This window comes from Balaenoptera acutorostrata, chromosome 6 (genome assembly GCF_949987535.1).
Source record: "Balaenoptera acutorostrata chromosome 6, mBalAcu1.1, whole genome shotgun sequence".
Taxonomy (NCBI): domain Eukaryota; kingdom Metazoa; phylum Chordata; class Mammalia; order Artiodactyla; family Balaenopteridae; genus Balaenoptera; species Balaenoptera acutorostrata.
The window spans coordinates 1,705,885-1,724,745 of NC_080069.1; the positions used below are offsets into that span (position 1 = coordinate 1,705,885).

Consider the following 18,861-nt stretch of genomic DNA (forward strand, 5'->3'; position numbering starts at 1 on the left):
CCAGTTTTATACCTGTGCCTTCTTTTTCCTTCTTGCTGCTCCCCCTCTACTTCAGACTCTTGTAACTCCAACCAAAGACCCTTGTCCCCTTACCTGGGACCTTCCCCTTTAGTCTATGATTGGTTTTCTTAAGCATTTAATGATCATGATCTCACCTCCTCAAAAGCTTCTGATTGCATCTCAATGCCTCGTAAACAAAATCCAATCTCCTCAGCCAAGCACCTAAGGGTTTCCAAAACTAAACCACAAATAACCCCCCAGCCCCCTCCCCTCCCCGCCACTCATGTTAATATACTGTCAACCCCTAACACAACATGGTAAAGCAACTATACTCCAAAATATATATATATATATATATATATATATATATATATATATATATCCCATCAACCTGACTCACCCCCATCCTCCACAGCACGTGACTGTCACATGGTCGTGTTAAAAAGTGCCACCTTTAATAACTTGCTCATATTTGAATCTTGGCTCAAGGCTTACAATATTTAGGTTTTGAACGACCATGGCAATTTGTTTAACTTCTCTGTTTCCTCATGTACAAAATAGCAACGTCCATATTATCTGCCTCATAAAGCTTCTGTCTCCATGTTTATAACCGCACACACCTCCCTACACACACACACACACACACACACACAGCAATAAACACAACTGCACTTCTTGTTGCCTGAAATTATTTCTCCTCTTACAGAGCTTTTGGGAGACAGAACTTCCTGAGTATCCTTGTTTCACAAAACAATGCACATTCAGAGCCTAGTGACATTGTGTAAAATAATGTTCCTGCCAGTTAATGAAGGAAGATAAAGCAAAGTTATGCTGTGAAAGGCAAGGAAATCACCAGGCATCAGTAACTACAATGAACTTAAGCACAAAGACAGAAACATTTCTTTTAGGGACATAGTTTAAAGATCTATGGTTTAGTTATAAAAATCAAAGGCTTTTATAAAAAGTGCATTAAATGAAACATAAGATGGGCTTTACAAACGGAATTCACAAAAAAAATGTACACAATTTGACAAAAGTAAACCTGGGGGGAAACAAGTTTCTAGATCATGCAACTAACATGATATCAGCTATTTAAATACACTATACAATTATATTCAAAGAAAATATGATTGGAGGAAAATATTCACAAATATCAACAGTGAATATTATTTTTACATGATGGTTTCCTACATCCTTTTTCTATGATGAGCATATATTACATTTAATTAGAAAAATATTTATCAAAAAATCATATATTAATATTTCTGAATCCTGGAATCAAGGAATCTCTCAAGTTAATAAGAAGCTGTTATTTTTAAATAGTTGCCACAAAATATGGCTGTCTCCTATGTAATCTATATTAGTAGGTATATAAAACTTTATTTTATCTAATTTGGTATCTCCAAATTATCTAAATATTAACTTGTATTTTCTTTGTAGAAAAAAAGAATTTCCTGAAGTGTTAGCTTCACTATAGCATCTTTGTTTTTAGACCATACGTATGAAAAGTCAAGCTTACCTTCTCTGGTTGGCTGACAGAGATTATGGAAAAGGCCTCTTACAAGAAAACTGACGAAAACAAGATTAGAAGGCTCGTGATAATGCAAATGTGACACAAGTCCAGCAAAGCCTGTAGGATTACCTTCTTGATCTAAATAGCCCTAAAGAACAGACATAATTTATCAGTTTGACTCAACTCAACCACATACCTTAATTAACAGACAACTTATTAAATGCCAGTTTAAAATAGTACTTAATACTGAGAACTAAAACGTTGCTGCCATATCAGTAAGCAGAAGATGTTGCAGCCATCAAGCCATCACATTACAGCAGCCTGGACGGTGAGCTCTGAGGGAACTCAGGATGTAGACAGGATGCCGGCCATCAAGCCCTCAGCCACTGCAGCCCCCGCAGTGGTGCACCTGAGGAAACTCAGGATGAGAAAGCACAGGACACTGGCCCCAGAGAGCTGAGGTGCAGCTCAAAGGAATGATTTCATTGAGCCCAGACTCTTGCATCTTCCCATACACAGAAAGGCACTAAATTCCTTAACTTGAGATGTCTGGCTTTCTTTAATCAACAGTCATCTTTTGAAGTTCTGACCACCTGGTCTTTATTGCAAAAACCCGTATATATCCTAGCTCCTCCCTTGCCTCTTGGGAGCAGCCCCTCAAGTGTTATTTGAGATGCTATGTCCTGGGCTTGAAGTCCTAAGGATGTCCATAGAATAAAACATAATTCTCAACTTTCAGGTTGTGCATTTTTTTTTTCAGTCCACAATACCAACATAAGAGAGATTAATACTCATTACCTGGCCCACTTTGATAATTAAATCAACTGTAAGTAGTAGGAATCCTTGGCTATAACCTTGGAAAGACTGGAATTAGTTCAAGATGATGAGAAACAGAGATGGTACCGATCCTATCTCACGAAAAGGCAAACACGGTCCTACCTCCTTGACCAGGAATTGCAGGGAGAACAGAAAGTACAGTTTCAGCATCTCCAGCGCCCGAGGCTGCTTGAAGGAGAGCAGTGAGTGCTTGAGCACGGACAGCACCTGAGGAGAGTAGCACGTTAATTCACACTGTGCTCCTGCTGAGAAATACACTCCTGGATGACAAGAGAGGTGCACTGGAATTTAACATTGTTTCCTGCATATTACGATGTTTTGACATCTTAAAAACCCTGCTGGCTGGGGAGAGACTGCCACTCCCAGGGCTACTTCCTAAAGATAACAACAACTTGACAAAGCTTGCTTTTCATCTACAAACCAACCAATCCCAACTTTACGTCCCACCTGCTGCCTTACCTGAATCTCACACACCAAGCCAATATTCCCCTGTCCTAAAGCACCCCAGGTGCCAGGCAAATAGAGACCACCGCAGCCCCCAAAGCCCACCCGAATTATTCAAACTAGCCAGTCGCAAACTATTTACTCTGAGATGTCTTGCCTTTCCCATGGACCCTCTCCCTCCACTCGTGTCTCCTGCCTCCCGACCATCCTGGGGTCTCACGAAGCCCTGCATGCTGCACCGTGCCTGCATTTCTAGGACCTCTGAGTTTCTACTTTGTTTCCCTGAGCCTCTCGTCTGTCTCCTCTTGTGGCCACATCCGACTGACCAGCTCATAAAAGAATAAAAACAATCAAATATATATTCCCAATATCCATATTTCCCCACAGACACCAGACCCACCTAGGATTCAATGGGGCTTCACATGACTTGCTTTACCATGCTCTTACAGGGTGCATCCTTCCCCTAACAAAACGGAACATATAAAACAGAATCATGGGAAATGAAACATGTTGCCAAATAATCTGGTAATATATGTGAATCCAGCTTAAGAGTTTACAATCTTGGGGCTTCCCTGGTGGCGCAGTGGTTGAGCATCTGCCTGCCAATGCAGGGGACACGGGTTCGAGCCCTGGTCTGGGAAGATCCCACATGCCGCGGAGCAGCTGGGCCCGTGAGCCACAACTACTGAGCCTGCGCGTCTGGAGCCTGTGCTCCGCAACGGGAGGGGCCGCGACAGTGAAAGGCCCGCGCATCGCGATGAAGAGCGGTCCCCGCACCGCGATGAAGAGTGGCCCCCACTTGCTGTAACCAGAGAAAGCCCTCGCACGAACCGAAGACCCAACACAGCCAAAAATAAATAAATAAATAAATAAAGTAGCTATAAAATTAAAAAAAAAAAAAAAAAAGAGTTTACAATCTTGGGTTGTTCTGGAAGAAAATACGATATTATTGACACATTATCCCCTGTCCTGCAGTATCGTTGCAAAAACGATGGAATTAGGTTGATTAAGGTCAAAGTAATAAAAATATTGAGATAGTAAAACAGCATCGAGGTAACAGTTCAGATATCTTTCAACTGCCCACTACAACGTTTATGAGGTTCAAGTAAGAGGAGAATTTCCCAACATCACCGAAATTAAACGTGTCTGCCTTTAGGCCTGAGAGTTCATAGTCCCTGGGAAGAATCTCTCGTCAATGTAAGGCCAGCGGACTAGGAGGGAGGAAGGAAGGAAGGAAGGGAGAGGGGGCAGGGAGGGAAGGAGGGAGAAGAAAGGAAGGGATGGGGTGTACCATCCATCACCTCTTCCTTGGGGTGATACGTTTTCAGGGAGCCAAAAATGCCCTTTCCTACAACTTCTCCTCTCTCTCGCTCTACATTTAGAGCAACAGCCAGGAAACAGCAGAGTAGTAAGAGGGTGAGTGACTTCTGGTGGTTCACTGTAACTCTGGAGATGCAGACCACGTCACTAAAGTCTTATTACGACAGTAAGAGTTCTGACAGCAGTGCCTACTGCAGTCCGTGGTGACGAATGGCCTCCACAGGACCAATCATCTGTCAGTGACATTGGCAGAAGATGAACTTTCAGTCCAGAAAGCTACATAATTTGAAAATATGCTAAATGCTGAAGTTTGGGCCAAAAGCTATTCATCTAGCTTCACATTTAAAAGGGTATTTAAACAGCACCGAGGTGAGCAGAGAGTGAAACCAGAAGAAAAATCATGTGCCCTCTTTCTTGGCAAATCACCAGATTTGAAGGGATGTACTTTCCTTCAAAAGTGAGAAAACAGAAAAACCCACAAGAGATCAGTTCTTTTAAGAAAATAGACCATCTTCCTAAAATTATTCAGTCATGCTACAACTACTTATTGGGTGTCTGTACCAGGAATTAAGACAAACAAACACCTTTGGCCTAGGGTGCTTACATTCCAGTGGGAAATATAGAGAAAATAAACAAAAACATGGTAGAGATGGGAGATATAGACAGAGACAGAGATTTGCAGCTGTGTAAGGCGTGGTGTGTGCTATGTATAAATGAGCAGGGGTCACAGTCGGCACAGCAGACGGGGGTCCAGCGACAGCGCAGGAGGGGTGGTGGCAGCAGGCTAACAGCAGAGCAAGAAACTGAACAAGGTGGAAGAGTGAGACTGTGCACACATCTGGGGGAAGGTTCTGGAAGCAGCAGAAACAGCAAAGCCGTGCCCCTCGGACTGTTACGTGCCTACTGTCGGTGGAGCAGGTAGTGGGCTCATGTAGGAGAGCAGGACGTGGTTGAGTCCAACAAGGGAGCCTGGGACCAGGCTCTGTAGAAACTTACAGACCATCACAAGAACACTGGCTTCTACTCAAAAGTAATCTGACCTATGAAAATGGGTTTTTTTAGAAAAATGTATTTTGGAAAAATTCTTTGGCATCCTCAGTGGAGGCCAAAAGATATGACCTCTTATGAAACAAGGCACAACCACATAAGGTAAATGGACAATATAAATTGACATTTTAAAAATAATACTTAATTATGATATGAAAGGGTGACATAGGAAGTAGTGCACAATCTCAGGGAAACAAGTTCAGCAGCAGAATGAACATCCACATGGTATCCCTAAGGAGTAGATCTGAAACTTTAGAGACTGCATCAGAGACGCAGGAGATAAACTCAAGTGTTCTCTCATAATGAAGAAAAACAACAGTGGAGAACAGGAAAACGACTTTTGATTTAAAAAGTTATAACTTTTTCTGCAAACTGAACAAATCAAAACGGAAGCAAATATCAAAGATCTAACTTAAGAAATCTTTTCTTAGTTCCAGAATGACCTGAGCCCTGCACAATGCAAAGGTTCTTAACATTACTGAACTGCACACTTAAAACCGGTTAAGATGGCAAATTTAATGTTATATGTATTTTACCACGATAAAAACTTCTGAGCATGAAGACTGAAAGTTTTCATCATGTAATAACTAAAACATCAATAAAACATAAAAGGAAAGACACACAAAATAGAGAATTCTGGGGAAAAGAATTTAAATATACAGACTTTTAAAATACTCATATAATTACATAGGCAGAAAGAAATAAACTATAAGAAAACAGGAATTAGCACAGTTCCTCTAGAGGAGATTTCAAGAGTCTGTTCCTCTATGACAGTAAATGCCAGAGGGCAGTGAAGTGATTCTAGTTTGATGTGATAAGTAAAAAGAATATTCCAAGAAATGTATGCCCACACTTGAGTCTTTTATGTGTGAAGGTTACAGAGAGATCTCTTAAAACAGGCCAAGGCAAAGAAGACCAACGACTCTGAAAAGCTTTTTGAAAAAAATTAAAAAGTTTGCAAGAAGACATGTGCTTCTCTCCTGTATAGAGGTAAAAAATAAGAACTCAAACATGGGGAAGTTTTGGTCTAAAATGATATGCACCTGCTCTGTAGAAGCATCAACAACATAACAAGACGCTACTCATCACAAAAGTCCTGGAGGAATCCTCACCTTGGCAAACAGGATCCAATTTAGGAGGCATGCTAATCAATATACAAACACAGGGAGGAGTGGGTCCCTTTCACAATGCATCTTCATAAGGATGAAACCAAATATTTAATTATGAATTCTAAATTTCTCATTGTGGGATTAGACTCAAAATATTTATCTGAGCAGAAAATTTCACGGTAAGTTTATAACCATAGTCTTAAGTCCAACTAAATATAAATATATCTTTGCAAGGAACCAAATACACACCTATACTTAGAAACATGACTGAAAAGCAAAATGAGAATGTGATTGTTTTTGGAGAGTGAAACTAGGTGTAGGTGCTTTTTTTCTTCCTTCAACTTTCTGCATTATCCAAATATTCTTTGATGAACTTGGGTTACTTTTTTACGAAAAATAAACTCTTTTATTACAAAATCATAAACACAAATCTTTTTGTAACCCAGATCTTTTAAAATCCATAGCTAGCACCCTTCAATCCTATGGGGCAATGTTTATCATACATGAAAATAGTAATCTGGGGCAAACCCAAATGCCCATTGGCCATAAATTCTATGATTGACAGAGGAGACAACAAAACTAATCATTACTCTCCCCACCCACCCCCAATCCTGTACCAGCCAAGACACTACCAAGCATTAAAGACTGGTGACTCCAAGAAGCTATCACTACAGGTGTAGAACAGAGCCCCGCCAGTAACGGAGACTCAGCCCCAGAAACCATCCCCACAGTACCTTTGCCTTAGCATCCTCAGGGTCATCTCCCTTGGAAGCCAGAAGCATGAGTCTCAGGACCAGGGATATGCTGAGAGGGAACTGCCCTCGCAGTTCAGGGACGTTGGATTTGATGAGCTTTTCGATTTTAGGGAGTGGAATATCAAAGAAATACACATCTCCTCCCAGGTCTTGACCTCGTCGTCCGGCCCGTCCAGACATCTGAAAACAGAATAGAATCACAAAGTAAATCTTTCCTGAACAGTTTCTCCATCACAGTATAAGAACTGAGCCTTTTATACTGGATTAGAGCAAGTCAACTGTGCAGATGTCCAACCATTACAGAACTGAGACTAAAATCCAACTGGGTACCAGGCAGGAAATTCACCATGGCTGAGACAGAGCTGAAAATGAGACGTTCGTCATCCTGATGTACTTATTTCATTCCCAAAACTGTGCTAGGTATTTGTATAATGATATACAGAAGACAGAACAGCAAGAAGAGAAAAAGACGAGACCCTGGTTTCAAGTTCACTTACAGCTGAACTTACTAATCCTCCTCTCTTCCTTCCCACCCCCCTCCTTTGTCCCTTTTCTCTCTCTCCCCTACACACATGTGTGCTGAGTGACAAATCACCATAAAAATTGTGCACAAACTGAGGAGATGCAGGAGTGAGATAAAATTCAGAAACACTTGTACAAAAAAAGTTAAGAACAAACTCTACAGAAGTTATATTAGTTCTCATTTAGGAAGTGCTCAGAATGTGCTAAGTCCTTTACACCTTTTCTATAAAGACCCTACAACCACCACCCTATGAGGTGAGTGTAATCAGTGTCCGCATTTTACAGTAGAGTAACTGGGGCTTGGGAAATAAGAAACTCACTGTAGGCAAACACCAGGAAGTGAAAGACCCAGGACTCCAACCTTGGCATTTCCACTCCCAAGTTCACCATCCATAACGCCGGCCCCAGACCCCTAAATGAGAGATTCCCAAAGATGATATGGGGAGAGGGTTCATGCCCAGAACAGCAGCAGAAGGAGAAATCAAAAGGACAGGGGTTGGTAAAATGGGGAAAAAACTAAGGATGTTGTATTGGGTAGAAACAAGGCCCATCAGGGAATAGAAAGGAAGTGCTCCGTGAGGAAGTGGGGTGGCGGGGGGCACCTGGATAAAACCTGTAATGTTGGCTGACAGATGTAGCAGAAATATTCCCCAAGTGATCCTGAGCAGGAAAACCGTCTGCGTTCAGGACACAGTGGAGTCAGGAGACCTGAAAATTAGGAAAACTGTTTAATTACTACAAGCTAAAAATGTATGATGAAAGACGGCGGAAATGGAAATTGCAAGGTCAAGATCAAAACCACTGGAGGAGAATAACAAAGTCGGCTTGGTAGTACAGTGCACAGCAGGGGCAAAGAAAAGAGAAGCATGAAAGAGAACCCCAGGGCGTAAAGTCAGGGGCACAGGGGCTAGACGAGGAGAGAGTCCTCAAGCACCTTGCACGTGTGTCTTCCCTACAAATCACTTCATTGAATTCTTGCAAATGCCATGGGACCGTCCTTATCATCCCTATTCTGGAGATAGCAAAGAAGGACCAGGCAGGTTAGATATCGCACCCAAGGTCACGTAACACCAAGCCAGTGACCTGCCCGCTATACCACAGCTAAACGTGACTGTCAGGTTTGCAGGAAAGTCCCCGTGAATTGCAGCACGTTTGCAAACCAAAGGCTCGCCTTTCTTACTCTTTTAGTGCCCTATTTTAGCAATGCAATAGGGAGTTTCTGCATATCACAATACCTGTCTGTAGTTTAAAGCATCCAGATAGACTGAGTTTTGAACAAAAACCACAGATTTACAAGGCATGTTGATTCCTAAAGCAAGTGTCCCTGTAGCGGTCACCACCTAGAAGGAGAATAAAACAGTTACTTCATAAAATAGCATTTCAGTGGAATGCCATGGAGTGACTGAAAGCCTTGAACTACAGGCTCTAGCATGTTGGCGTTCTTGCTGTGTCATATTTCACCGCTCAGGGCCTTGCCCCTCACTCTGCTCTGCCCAGAATATTCTTCTCCCATGTATCCATTTATCTGGTTTGTTCAGTCCTCCGCTCAAATGTCAAATAGAAATTTCTGGACCACCACATCCAAAATGATGGCCCCGTCCTCATTATCCCTACTCATGGCATTAATGACCACCTCAAGTGTATCATCTGTGTGTTTACTGTCCTGCCTCAGACCCCAAGCCCCTTTCACTACCGTGTACCCCACCCTGCAAAAAGAGTACCAGGCACGTGACAGGTGCTCAGGAAATGCTTTGTAATAAATAACTAGAAAGGGAACTTCCCACAACAGGGAATAATACTGTTACAGACCCATTTATGGGCAGTGGCCAGCCTCACCCACTATAACTTATCTGTGAGGATTATCTCTATGGAAATAAATTATCTAAGTAATAAGAGCAAATTAAGTTTCATCTTTTTCCCTGAATTGCCATAATAACTGACCAGAAAAGGAGTAGGGCAAATTTTACAGTTTCTTAAATAATCTATTTTCACTCATTTTTTTCATATAATGCTGGGTATTTCTAATTGTTATTTCTATTTATATTGATTATCATAAAGTCATAGTTAAGGTTAATTGTGAAGTATATGGAATAATTTTAATTATTCTGAACCTGATATCGATACTCTGTCAAAATGAAACACACCATTTATTAACTGTTTTTATAAAGTTCTTCAATAAGAACATGAATGGGAAAAGAAAGAACATTAAATTTAGACTATAACTAGAATAAATACCTTTTGAAAAATGTGTTCTCAATAACAAAGCTATCTCTATTTCCATAGTACTTTTTCTAGAGGGATCTAGTTATCCATTTACTAAGCTACTGGTAATTGAGCAACTACTATTTAACAGATACTATTTTAGACCCAGGATATGCTGATCAAAATAGTTATGCCTCCTTACCTCAATTCATAATCATGTAAAAAATTTTGTTTCTGGTTATTGACTTTTAAAATAAATAAATAACTTGTTATTAGTTAAGAAAAAAGCTAAACAAAGTTGTTAATGATACATTTTGGGTTTTTTTCCAGATTACAGGATTACCCTTAAATTAGGATGTCAGATTTTCTTCAAGATTTATTTATTAAGATTAAAAGACACTCCCTAGAGTAACAGAATCAATCTCTCTCCTCCCCACCACACACAAATATAATGTACATAATTCAAAAAATTAATGTGACAAATTAGAAAAAGTCAGGGTCTATTTTAAAATATTACTCAAGGTCTAAATTAACTAGGAAATCACATAAACCCTCTTTGTGGATGTATCCAGAGTATCCCCTCACATCTTTATGGGACACACCAAATACAACATAACAAGGGCTGGGTGTCTAGTGATTCAGGGAACCTTCCTCCTGTCCGCCACCAGGGACTGGACAGAGTATGAGGGTGGTACCGCTAAAGTCGGCCGAGCCGTGCAGCGAGCCCCGGGGAAGCAGTACATCCTTGTTCTTATTTCAGCTATTACACCGGGAAAAGACCTGATCGAAATGCTACCCTGAATGTCCTCCACACCCATGAAAAGACGTCTACAGCCAAAATCACATGAACAGCTGACAAAATGCCATCGACATTATAAATGAAAAGTGGGCGTTTATTCCTAGATCGCCACAGGTATATTTCAAACATAGTTGGAAATAGTTGGAACAGTACTTGTTTAGGGGATACTTGAATCTCACGAAAAAGAGATAAACTGAATGAGAGATTTCAAATGCCCTCCCTCAACTAAATGAGATGGAAAATGCAGTGGTATCATGGGACGTTAAAAAAAAAAAAGACATAATTAGATGGGAAAAATGGTTATTTTCCACTCGTTATGGGTGCTCAGCTTCATACAGATAGAGTTTCAAGTTTTAAAATGAAGAACTTTACTTACCCTAATAAATCCTTTCCTAAAAAGAATCTCAACTAACTGCTTTTCTTTGGCGCTCAAAGAGCTGTGATGATATCCAATCCCCCTTGCTGCCAAAGCCTTCAGTTTGGCGCCTTTCCTTGAGAATTTCACTCGGTCAAACACCCTCTGCAAAGTCTGAAGGAAGCAAGAGTTTTAGGGATTTTGATCATCTCTTATCTAATTTTAATTTAAATCAGAATTTAAAATGGTGAAATGAAAATAACAGGCACACTATATAATAATTTAGCTAAATGAGGCCAATTATTTGAAATTAACTCTACATATAAAAAACATTTTATGGGAACAACAGTAACTATCAGAAACGTTCCAAAGTCCTGGAGCAGAATGTCTCACGCCGTTTCACCCCATTTCAGGGGTGAGAAGTACTGACCAAGCGGTAGACAATCCCCAGAGGAGGTGCGAGTGTGGCCACTCCAGCCTGCGGGAGGTCAGATCAGCCCTAGGAGTTCTCCCTGGGGAGAGCGATTTCTCCAAGCAGAGCAGGTTCCTTACCTTATATGGTCTGGGAAGGCTTCCTTCTCACTGTAAATTGGTCACAGATAGCCTTAAAAATATCCCTGCCCTAAGGAGGAAATCCACTTGCATGCAGAGTTTTATGTGCTAAAATAAGCACTGCTTATGAAAGAGAGAAGAAAAGAAAAAACCAAAAACCCTAAGAATCCAAAAGCAAAATACCCTCCATTGTACAGTCAACTATACAATGGGATATCAAGGACCCATGAAAATGATGATGGTTCTCGAAAAGGAGGAAACCATGAAATTTACAAAAGAATGTATACAATAGAATGCACATATACACACACAGGCATATGCCTGTATGCACCCATGTGTGTATGTATGTGTGTGTGCGTGTGTGTGTGGTCACAAAGATATGAAAGGTTCATCCAGAAGGGCAGTGATTACTTCCGACTGTTGGCATGGCTTTTATTGTTACTAATTTATTTTTTCAAATTCGTCTACCAAACGCATGCGTTATTTGCACTATAACACATTTTGAAGAAGAAACGGCACACCACATTTAGATATTTCAATGTCTTTTTGGTGGCATGTTTTGACTGTAACATAGAAATCCTGAGCTTTGGAGAAATTGTGTATATATTATTTCAAGTGTATTGGACCACATGTACCGAAATATTCGGTTGAGGCGTGTGAGACCGGAGCGTAGAATTCAGGCTGTGAAAAACAGTATTGCAGGAAGAAATCACGGAAGGACAGCCACCCCCGGGGTTAACTATTAACAAGCACGAAATCATCTATAAACCTAATCCTGTCTTCTTCAAACACACTCTGCAGAGCCCTCAGGGTTAGGTACAGACAGAGAGCCATGCACAAGGATTTCTGTTCTGGCAGCGTCTGGAGCTGACCAGTAGTAGCGGGAGCGTGAAATGATTTCCAGGAGCACTGCTCCATCCTAAGGGCTCACCTCAGCGTCTATGGCCTTCTGATCAGCATATGTGCAGTCCTGAGGGATCTCCAAGTTCTTCTCGAGACTCTTGAGGAGATTATCATGTTCAGCTCCACGGATTAGGCTTTGATCCATTTTTCTGGGATTTTTCTGGCTTCTTTTATCTCTGTTTATAAAAACAAATTTTAAGTAATGAATGGCCACATTTGGCCGCCATAGGAAGCCCGGGACGTCCTTGATCCCCTCATCACCCAGACATTCACTGCTACATACACCCGGACCACCCTGAACCAACCTTCTCCCTCAGAAGCCTCTGGAACTTGTGTTCCCTCATCAGAAAAGTCCCCTACTGTGTCTCAATAGTCCCCTCCTTTCCTCCTACTCTAAGCATCCTTCTTGCCAAATCCAGTTCTCCCGATATGACCCCCTGTCCCTTGCTAAAGGGATGAGCATCTTCTCTTTCACAGGCTTGGAGGAAGGTAGGTGCCCCTGGCTCCACATGGCCGAGTGCAGGCCAACTCCTTCTCTCCTCCTGCGGACGCTACAGCAGCTCTGAGTTTGGTTGCCAAGGGCTCTTGGTGACACCATCCCCTGCAGAAGTGCCCTCTGCTGACAAGAGCTCCCAAGAAATGCCTGGAAGGTTACAACACCTCTTGGGACCGGGAATGCGGCCCCCAGCCAGTACCTGACTGATAAGCGGTACACGAAACAGCCCCCTCGACCCACGCTGGCACGATCCTGCCGGTGCACCCAGGCCTCCCGGTTGGCCGGGGGCAGCAATGTTCCAGCAACACCACACCCTTACGCCTCTTCCTCACTTTCCCTCTGCTGCTTCCTCGCTTTCTTGCAGGTCCCGCTCAAGCACACCCCTTCAACAGATCACTTCCATGAGGTCCCATCTCAGATCTCTGCGAGGAATCTGGCCTAAGACGCTGCCCCACAAACACTGGCTTGGACCCAGTCACCAAAGCGCATTCTCCATCACTCCTCACGGGAACCGCCTTTCAGACACCCACATCTCTGGTCCTTTCTTGGTCTGTTTCTGGTGAAGGAGAAAAGCTGCTGCCACATCAGTAAACAAAGGATGCTGCAGCCATCAAGCCACTACAGTCACCCCGACGGTGAGCCCTGAGGGAACTCAGGATGGAGACCCACGGGCTGCCCACCGCCAAGCCCACAGCCTCTGCAGCCCCCCTCCATGGTGCACCCCGAGGGGACTCAGGATGGGAAAGCACAGGACACTGGCCCCAGACAGCTGAGGTGCAGATCAAAGGAATGATTTCAGTGAGCCCAGACTCTTGCATCTTCCCATACACTGAAAAGTGCTAAACTCCTTAACTTGAGATGTCTGGTTTTCTTTAATGAACAGTCATCTTTTGATGTTCCGACTACCTTGTGTTTGTTGCAAACACTCCTCTACATCCTGGCTCCCCGCTTACCTCTTGGGAGCAGCCCCTCGGGGCTGTCTGAGAGGCTGCATCCCGGGCTTAAGTCCTTAGAACGTCCAGCAAATGAAACCTAATTCTCAACTTTTAGGTTGTGCTTTTTTGTTTTAGTCGACACTCTCACCTTTGCACATAAGACAGCTCCTAATATGAGAATATGTGCTAACCAGTGTCCCGTCTAACTCCATTTCAGGGGTGAGAAATACAGACGAAGCAGTAGACGCACCACCAACTCACTTCCTGTGACATTCCCTTCACCTCCAGGGGCAATGCCAGGACCAGCACAGGCAGAGGACTAACGGAGGCCCCCATACTGTTGTCTAAGGATTTCTAAGTTTTAAATTGAGGTACCAAACTTTCAGATAAAATACATCCTCCTCCTACCCTGACAAATAGAGCCCCGTAACCACCTGGAATCTGAAGGGTGAGAGTGAGCTCCAGAGGGATGTCTCCTGAGCTGCACCAACTCCTAACTTTAAGGGAATGGCTGCAGATGGGGAGGCCGGCGTGGGGTTCTCTGAAGCACAGGGCCCGGGGCAAGGGTCCCAACACCCTCAGTGTAATCATGGTGCTGAATGAGGTAGGAAAATGCTGACTGAAAGAAAACGCACAACCTAAAAGTTGAGAATTATGTTCTATTCGGTGGACATTCTTAGGACTTCAAGCCCAGGAGACAGCATCTCAAATAACTCTGAGAGACTGCTCCGCGGAGGTGAGGCGGGGGGGCAGGGAGCCAGGATGCACAAGAGTTTCTGCAACAAAGACCAGGTGGTCGGAACATCAAAGGATGACTGCTAACTAAAGAAAACCAGACACCTCAAGTTAAGGAATTTAGCGCTTTTCTGTGTATGGGAAGATGCAAGAGTCTGGGCTCACTGGAATCATTCCTTTGATGTGCACCTCAGCTCTCTGGGGCCAGTGTCCTGTGCTTTCCCATCCTGAGTCCCCTCAGGGTGCACTGCCGGGGAAAGTGGTGGCTTGACGGCTGCAACATCCTTTGTTTACCGATAGGACAGCAGCATTCTTAGTTCATGAAAACATTCGTCTTATTTTTAAAGCTTGACTTGTTGGTCACTAATGCGACTTGACATCGTGACTGCCAGCGTCCTGAAGAAAAGCTGTCTAAGGACTAGTGATTGAAAAGGCTGACACCTACCATCACTTCCAGGGAAACAGCATAACAGGCAGAAGGAAGAGACACAGAAGTGTCAGCAGGAAATTCTGACTTGCTCCAGAATGTGAAAAATCTGAGCCCGAGAAGCTCTAAAAGCTGTTTCAACTTCCAGGGAAGTAACTACCAATCATTGCAAAATATTTACGGGCCAGCTGTGACCTGCCAAGCAATGTGTTAAGACTGTGTAAGCAGCTCTTTGTAGGAAACCGCCCTCAGCAGGAAGCCCCTTTCCTTGTCACTTTAGCAGAGCTGTACTGTGACTTTTCACCAGGCATCCCGTGCCTTACTCATCTCCAGCCCAAGCACAGCTTTCAAGTCTTTTGATCACACAATACTTTGCCTAACTTATCGGTTCTTTCTGTAGCTCAAAGAGAGAGGAGAGAAGAGTCAGTAATTAACAGGTGACCAGATCTCTGCCCAAGCTTCCCCTTCAGTAATCTCCCGAACAAACTGCGTGATCAAGAGAACATCTAGAGGAAGATCACGAGGAGTCCACGAGCCTGCACACAGTGGGGGATGGCGGTGACCCTGACCCCCCATCTCAGTGATTAACTGAGATTACTCCCCTCCTTCCCTTTACAACTTCCGTGGCCGAGCAGAATCTCACAGGTGGTTTTGGGGGGACACTGAGTCCACCATCCCCCCAGACTGCTGGCATCCTGATTAAAGGAACCTTTCCTTTCTGCCGACATTTGGGAGTATGTAATTGATTTTGTAAGCAGCAAGCAGCAGGACCCGAGTCATTCGAGAACAACTGGATATATTAATAAAAAGAGGAAAACGCACGGTCCCTGCTGTGAGAGAGCTAACAATTTAGGAAAAAGACAGCAACACATCATAATCGACCTACTAAATACTGCAGCGTAGCAAGAGCCCGGGAGAAAGGGCACTAAATCTAAGTGGGGCATGAGGGCAAGCTTCAGAGAGGGACAGCGAACCCATGAGCAGAAGCTCTGGGGGCGAGCCGGAAGGAGGAACCTCAAGGCAGAAGGGCCATGTCACAGGAAAGTGCAGGAGGACGTGTCACGCAGGGAGAAGAGTAAATATTGAGTATTGTCAGATGAGAGTAGTAGGACGTGATGTGAAAAAGTGAGGGTAAAACTCCAAACATGGTGACCCACCAACAATGGCCCAGGAGAACGAACAGTGAGTGTGGGTAAGTTAATCAATGAGAACGTCAGCAAGAGCGGTGTCAGCTACACTGCAGGGTGGGGAGCCTCGAAGCTCCCAAGTCCAGGAAGAAGACCGCTGTGATCGCCCGAGGAAGATGCGAGCCCGTCTAGACCAGGCTGCCACTGAGGATGGGAGGGTGGGAGGAAGGGAAGACGCATCTCAGACCCAGAGTCATCAGAATTAGACACCGAGAACAAGGCGGGAGCCAGGAGCACACACAGTTCTGCGAAGCCCAGAACTGGCCTGCAAATAAGGGACAGCTAAGATGTCTGTGTAGCCCAGTGTACATTCCTGGTGGGACTTGCGACGTATTTCAGCCTTCCAACCACCAGCGTGCTGAGTCACATACTCACATGGTCTTCTGTGTCTCAAGGGATTTTCTAAGTTTTCGAAGTTTGTTCTCCATGTCATAGGCCTCCTTATCAGCCTTGAGGGGCCTCCTGCTCTGTTGCTTTATCTCTAGGAACGTTTTCACACTTTCAGCGCTTTTCTCTACATCCCCTAAGTTAAATCTGGAAACAAAGGAAAAGAATGCTTGCCTTGAAAGTAATGTGATAAATACAATTCAGTCATATAGCCATCCACTGCTGTCATCCTGACACACAGCTGTTGAGTTTTTAATCTCCACTTTTATGAGTTTCATCCTGAACAGGCACACGAGGTGTTCTGGGTCAGCAGACCCATCATTAACCAACTTACAGGAAACAAGAAGTCCCCTCCTGGGGCAATGGCAAGCAGAGCCCCCAGAGATTTCTCCTGGAAGAGGGGTCAGGCACCCCACAGGCAAGGAACAGATAACAATGGATTTTCTCTATTTACAGAAGAGAGATGTTCCTCCTCCCCCTCTTAAGAGGTGAGAAAAAAATTTTTTACTCTTTTTTGTTTATTTTTATTGTTATCGTAGTTGTTCTTGTATTTAATTCCACTGGTCTTTAGGTCTGCCTTGTAACAGAATCAAAGACCCTTAGTATTAGATAAATATATATAAGTCCAGATATTTTTTTTTCCAAAGTATAGTTGATTTACAACATCATGTTAGTTTCAGTTGTACAGCATAGTAATTCAGTATTTTTGAAAATTCTATTCCATTTAGGTTATTACAAGATCAGGGCTATCATTCCCTGTGCTATACAGTAGGTCCTTGTTGCCTATCTAATATATAGTAGTTTGCATCTGTTAATCCCAAACCCCTAATTTGTCCCTCCCCACTTTTCCTCTTCCCTTTGGTAACCGTAAGTTTGTTTTCTATGTCTGTGTGACCGTTTCTGTTTTACTTATACATTCACTTGTATTATTTTTTAGATTCCACCTATAAGTGATAGCATACAGCATTCGTCTTTCTCTGTCTGACTTATTTCACTAGAGAATATTATGGTTAGTGAAATAAGTCAGATTTCGTGACAGCCAAATCTGTTGTGAATTTTAGTGCCTCCTTTGCTTTTCTCTGTGTTTTTTTGTTTTCAGTTTTATTGAGACATAATTGACATATAACACTGTATACGTTTAAGTTATACAAAACATGACAAGTTGATAAAGGTTTACATAGCAAAATGATGACCATAATAAGGTTAGTTCACAAAACCACCACCTCACAAAGTTACCTTTTTTTCCTTTTGTGGTGAGAACATTTAAAATCTACTCTTAGCCACTTTCAAGTATGCAATACAGTATTGTCACCTGTAGTCACCATGATGGAATTAGATCCTCAGGACTTATTCATTACATAACTGGAAGTCTGTACCTTTGACCAGCATCTCTCCCTTTCTCTCACCCCCATGTCCCTGGCAACCACTAATCTACTCTCTGTTTCTATGAGTAAGGCTTTTTCAGATTCCACATACAAGTGAGATCATATAGTAAAATTTTGCTCTTTTAGGCAGGATGGAGAGAATTGGGGGTTTTCATCCTAACTTCTTGGATTGTGACCATTTCTTTCTAGAGATCAGGTAAACCCAGGAGTTACTGGCCTCTACAATCCAGAAATGTCTCCAGAGTCTGGGCTTTATACCTTTTGAAATGGAAATACCTAGGGACATATGGTCCAGACTTCCTGGCACCTTGGGACTTAAACTAGCATATTGTAAGGCTACTTTAATTTTATGTGGGGTAATGGTGTGCATAAACATTCGATCTCTTTTGTAAAAAACCTAGGTATTGACTGAAAATTAACAAGACCTAATTAAAAATACACTAGTTTATAGTAAAAGGAGAAGAAATGGAGAAGGAAAACAAAATAAAGAAGGTAATATATAATAGCACAAGTAAAATTATTTTTGTAAGAACTGAACTAGAAAGGTGTAGTTTTAAATATGCACTCTAATAACAAAAGGGCACCAAAAATCGTATTGAACACTATTTTACCAGAGTCAAGTTTGCGTAACTTCCCTCTACTTAAAAGAATGCATCTGGGCTTCCCTGGTGGCGCAGTGGTTGAGAATCTGCCTGCCAATGCAGGGGACACGGGTTCGAGCCCTGGTCTGGGAGGATCCCACATGCCGCGGAGCAACTAGGCCCGTGAGCCACAGTTGCTGAGCCTGCGCGTCTGGAGCCTGTGCTCCGCAGCGGGAGGGGCCGCGGCAGTGAGGGGCCCGCGCACCGCGATGAAGAGTGGCCCCCGCTTGCCGCAACTGGAGAGAGCCCTCGCACAGAGGCGAGGACCCAACACAGCCATAAATAAATAAATAAATAAATAAAAATTAAA

The 18,861-nt window shown here is 43.1% G+C and overlaps 1 protein-coding gene across 1 annotated transcript in view; it reads right to left on the reverse strand.

The window, feature by feature from the left end:
• Positions 1-18,861, reverse strand: part of DDX60 (DExD/H-box helicase 60) — a 175,651-nt gene that overhangs the window by 13,427 nt on the left and 143,363 nt on the right. Inside the window, exons 30-36 of the mRNA XM_057548911.1 lie at positions 16,514-16,672; positions 12,387-12,534; positions 10,925-11,077; positions 8,783-8,887; positions 7,005-7,205; positions 2,453-2,557; positions 1,520-1,661 (exon numbers count right to left, since the gene is read on the reverse strand). Coding sequence (XP_057404894.1) covers positions 1,520-1,661; positions 2,453-2,557; positions 7,005-7,205; positions 8,783-8,887; positions 10,925-11,077; positions 12,387-12,534; positions 16,514-16,672 — 1,013 coding nt within the window. The remainder of the gene's footprint in view (positions 1-1,519; positions 1,662-2,452; positions 2,558-7,004; positions 7,206-8,782; positions 8,888-10,924; positions 11,078-12,386; positions 12,535-16,513; positions 16,673-18,861) is intronic.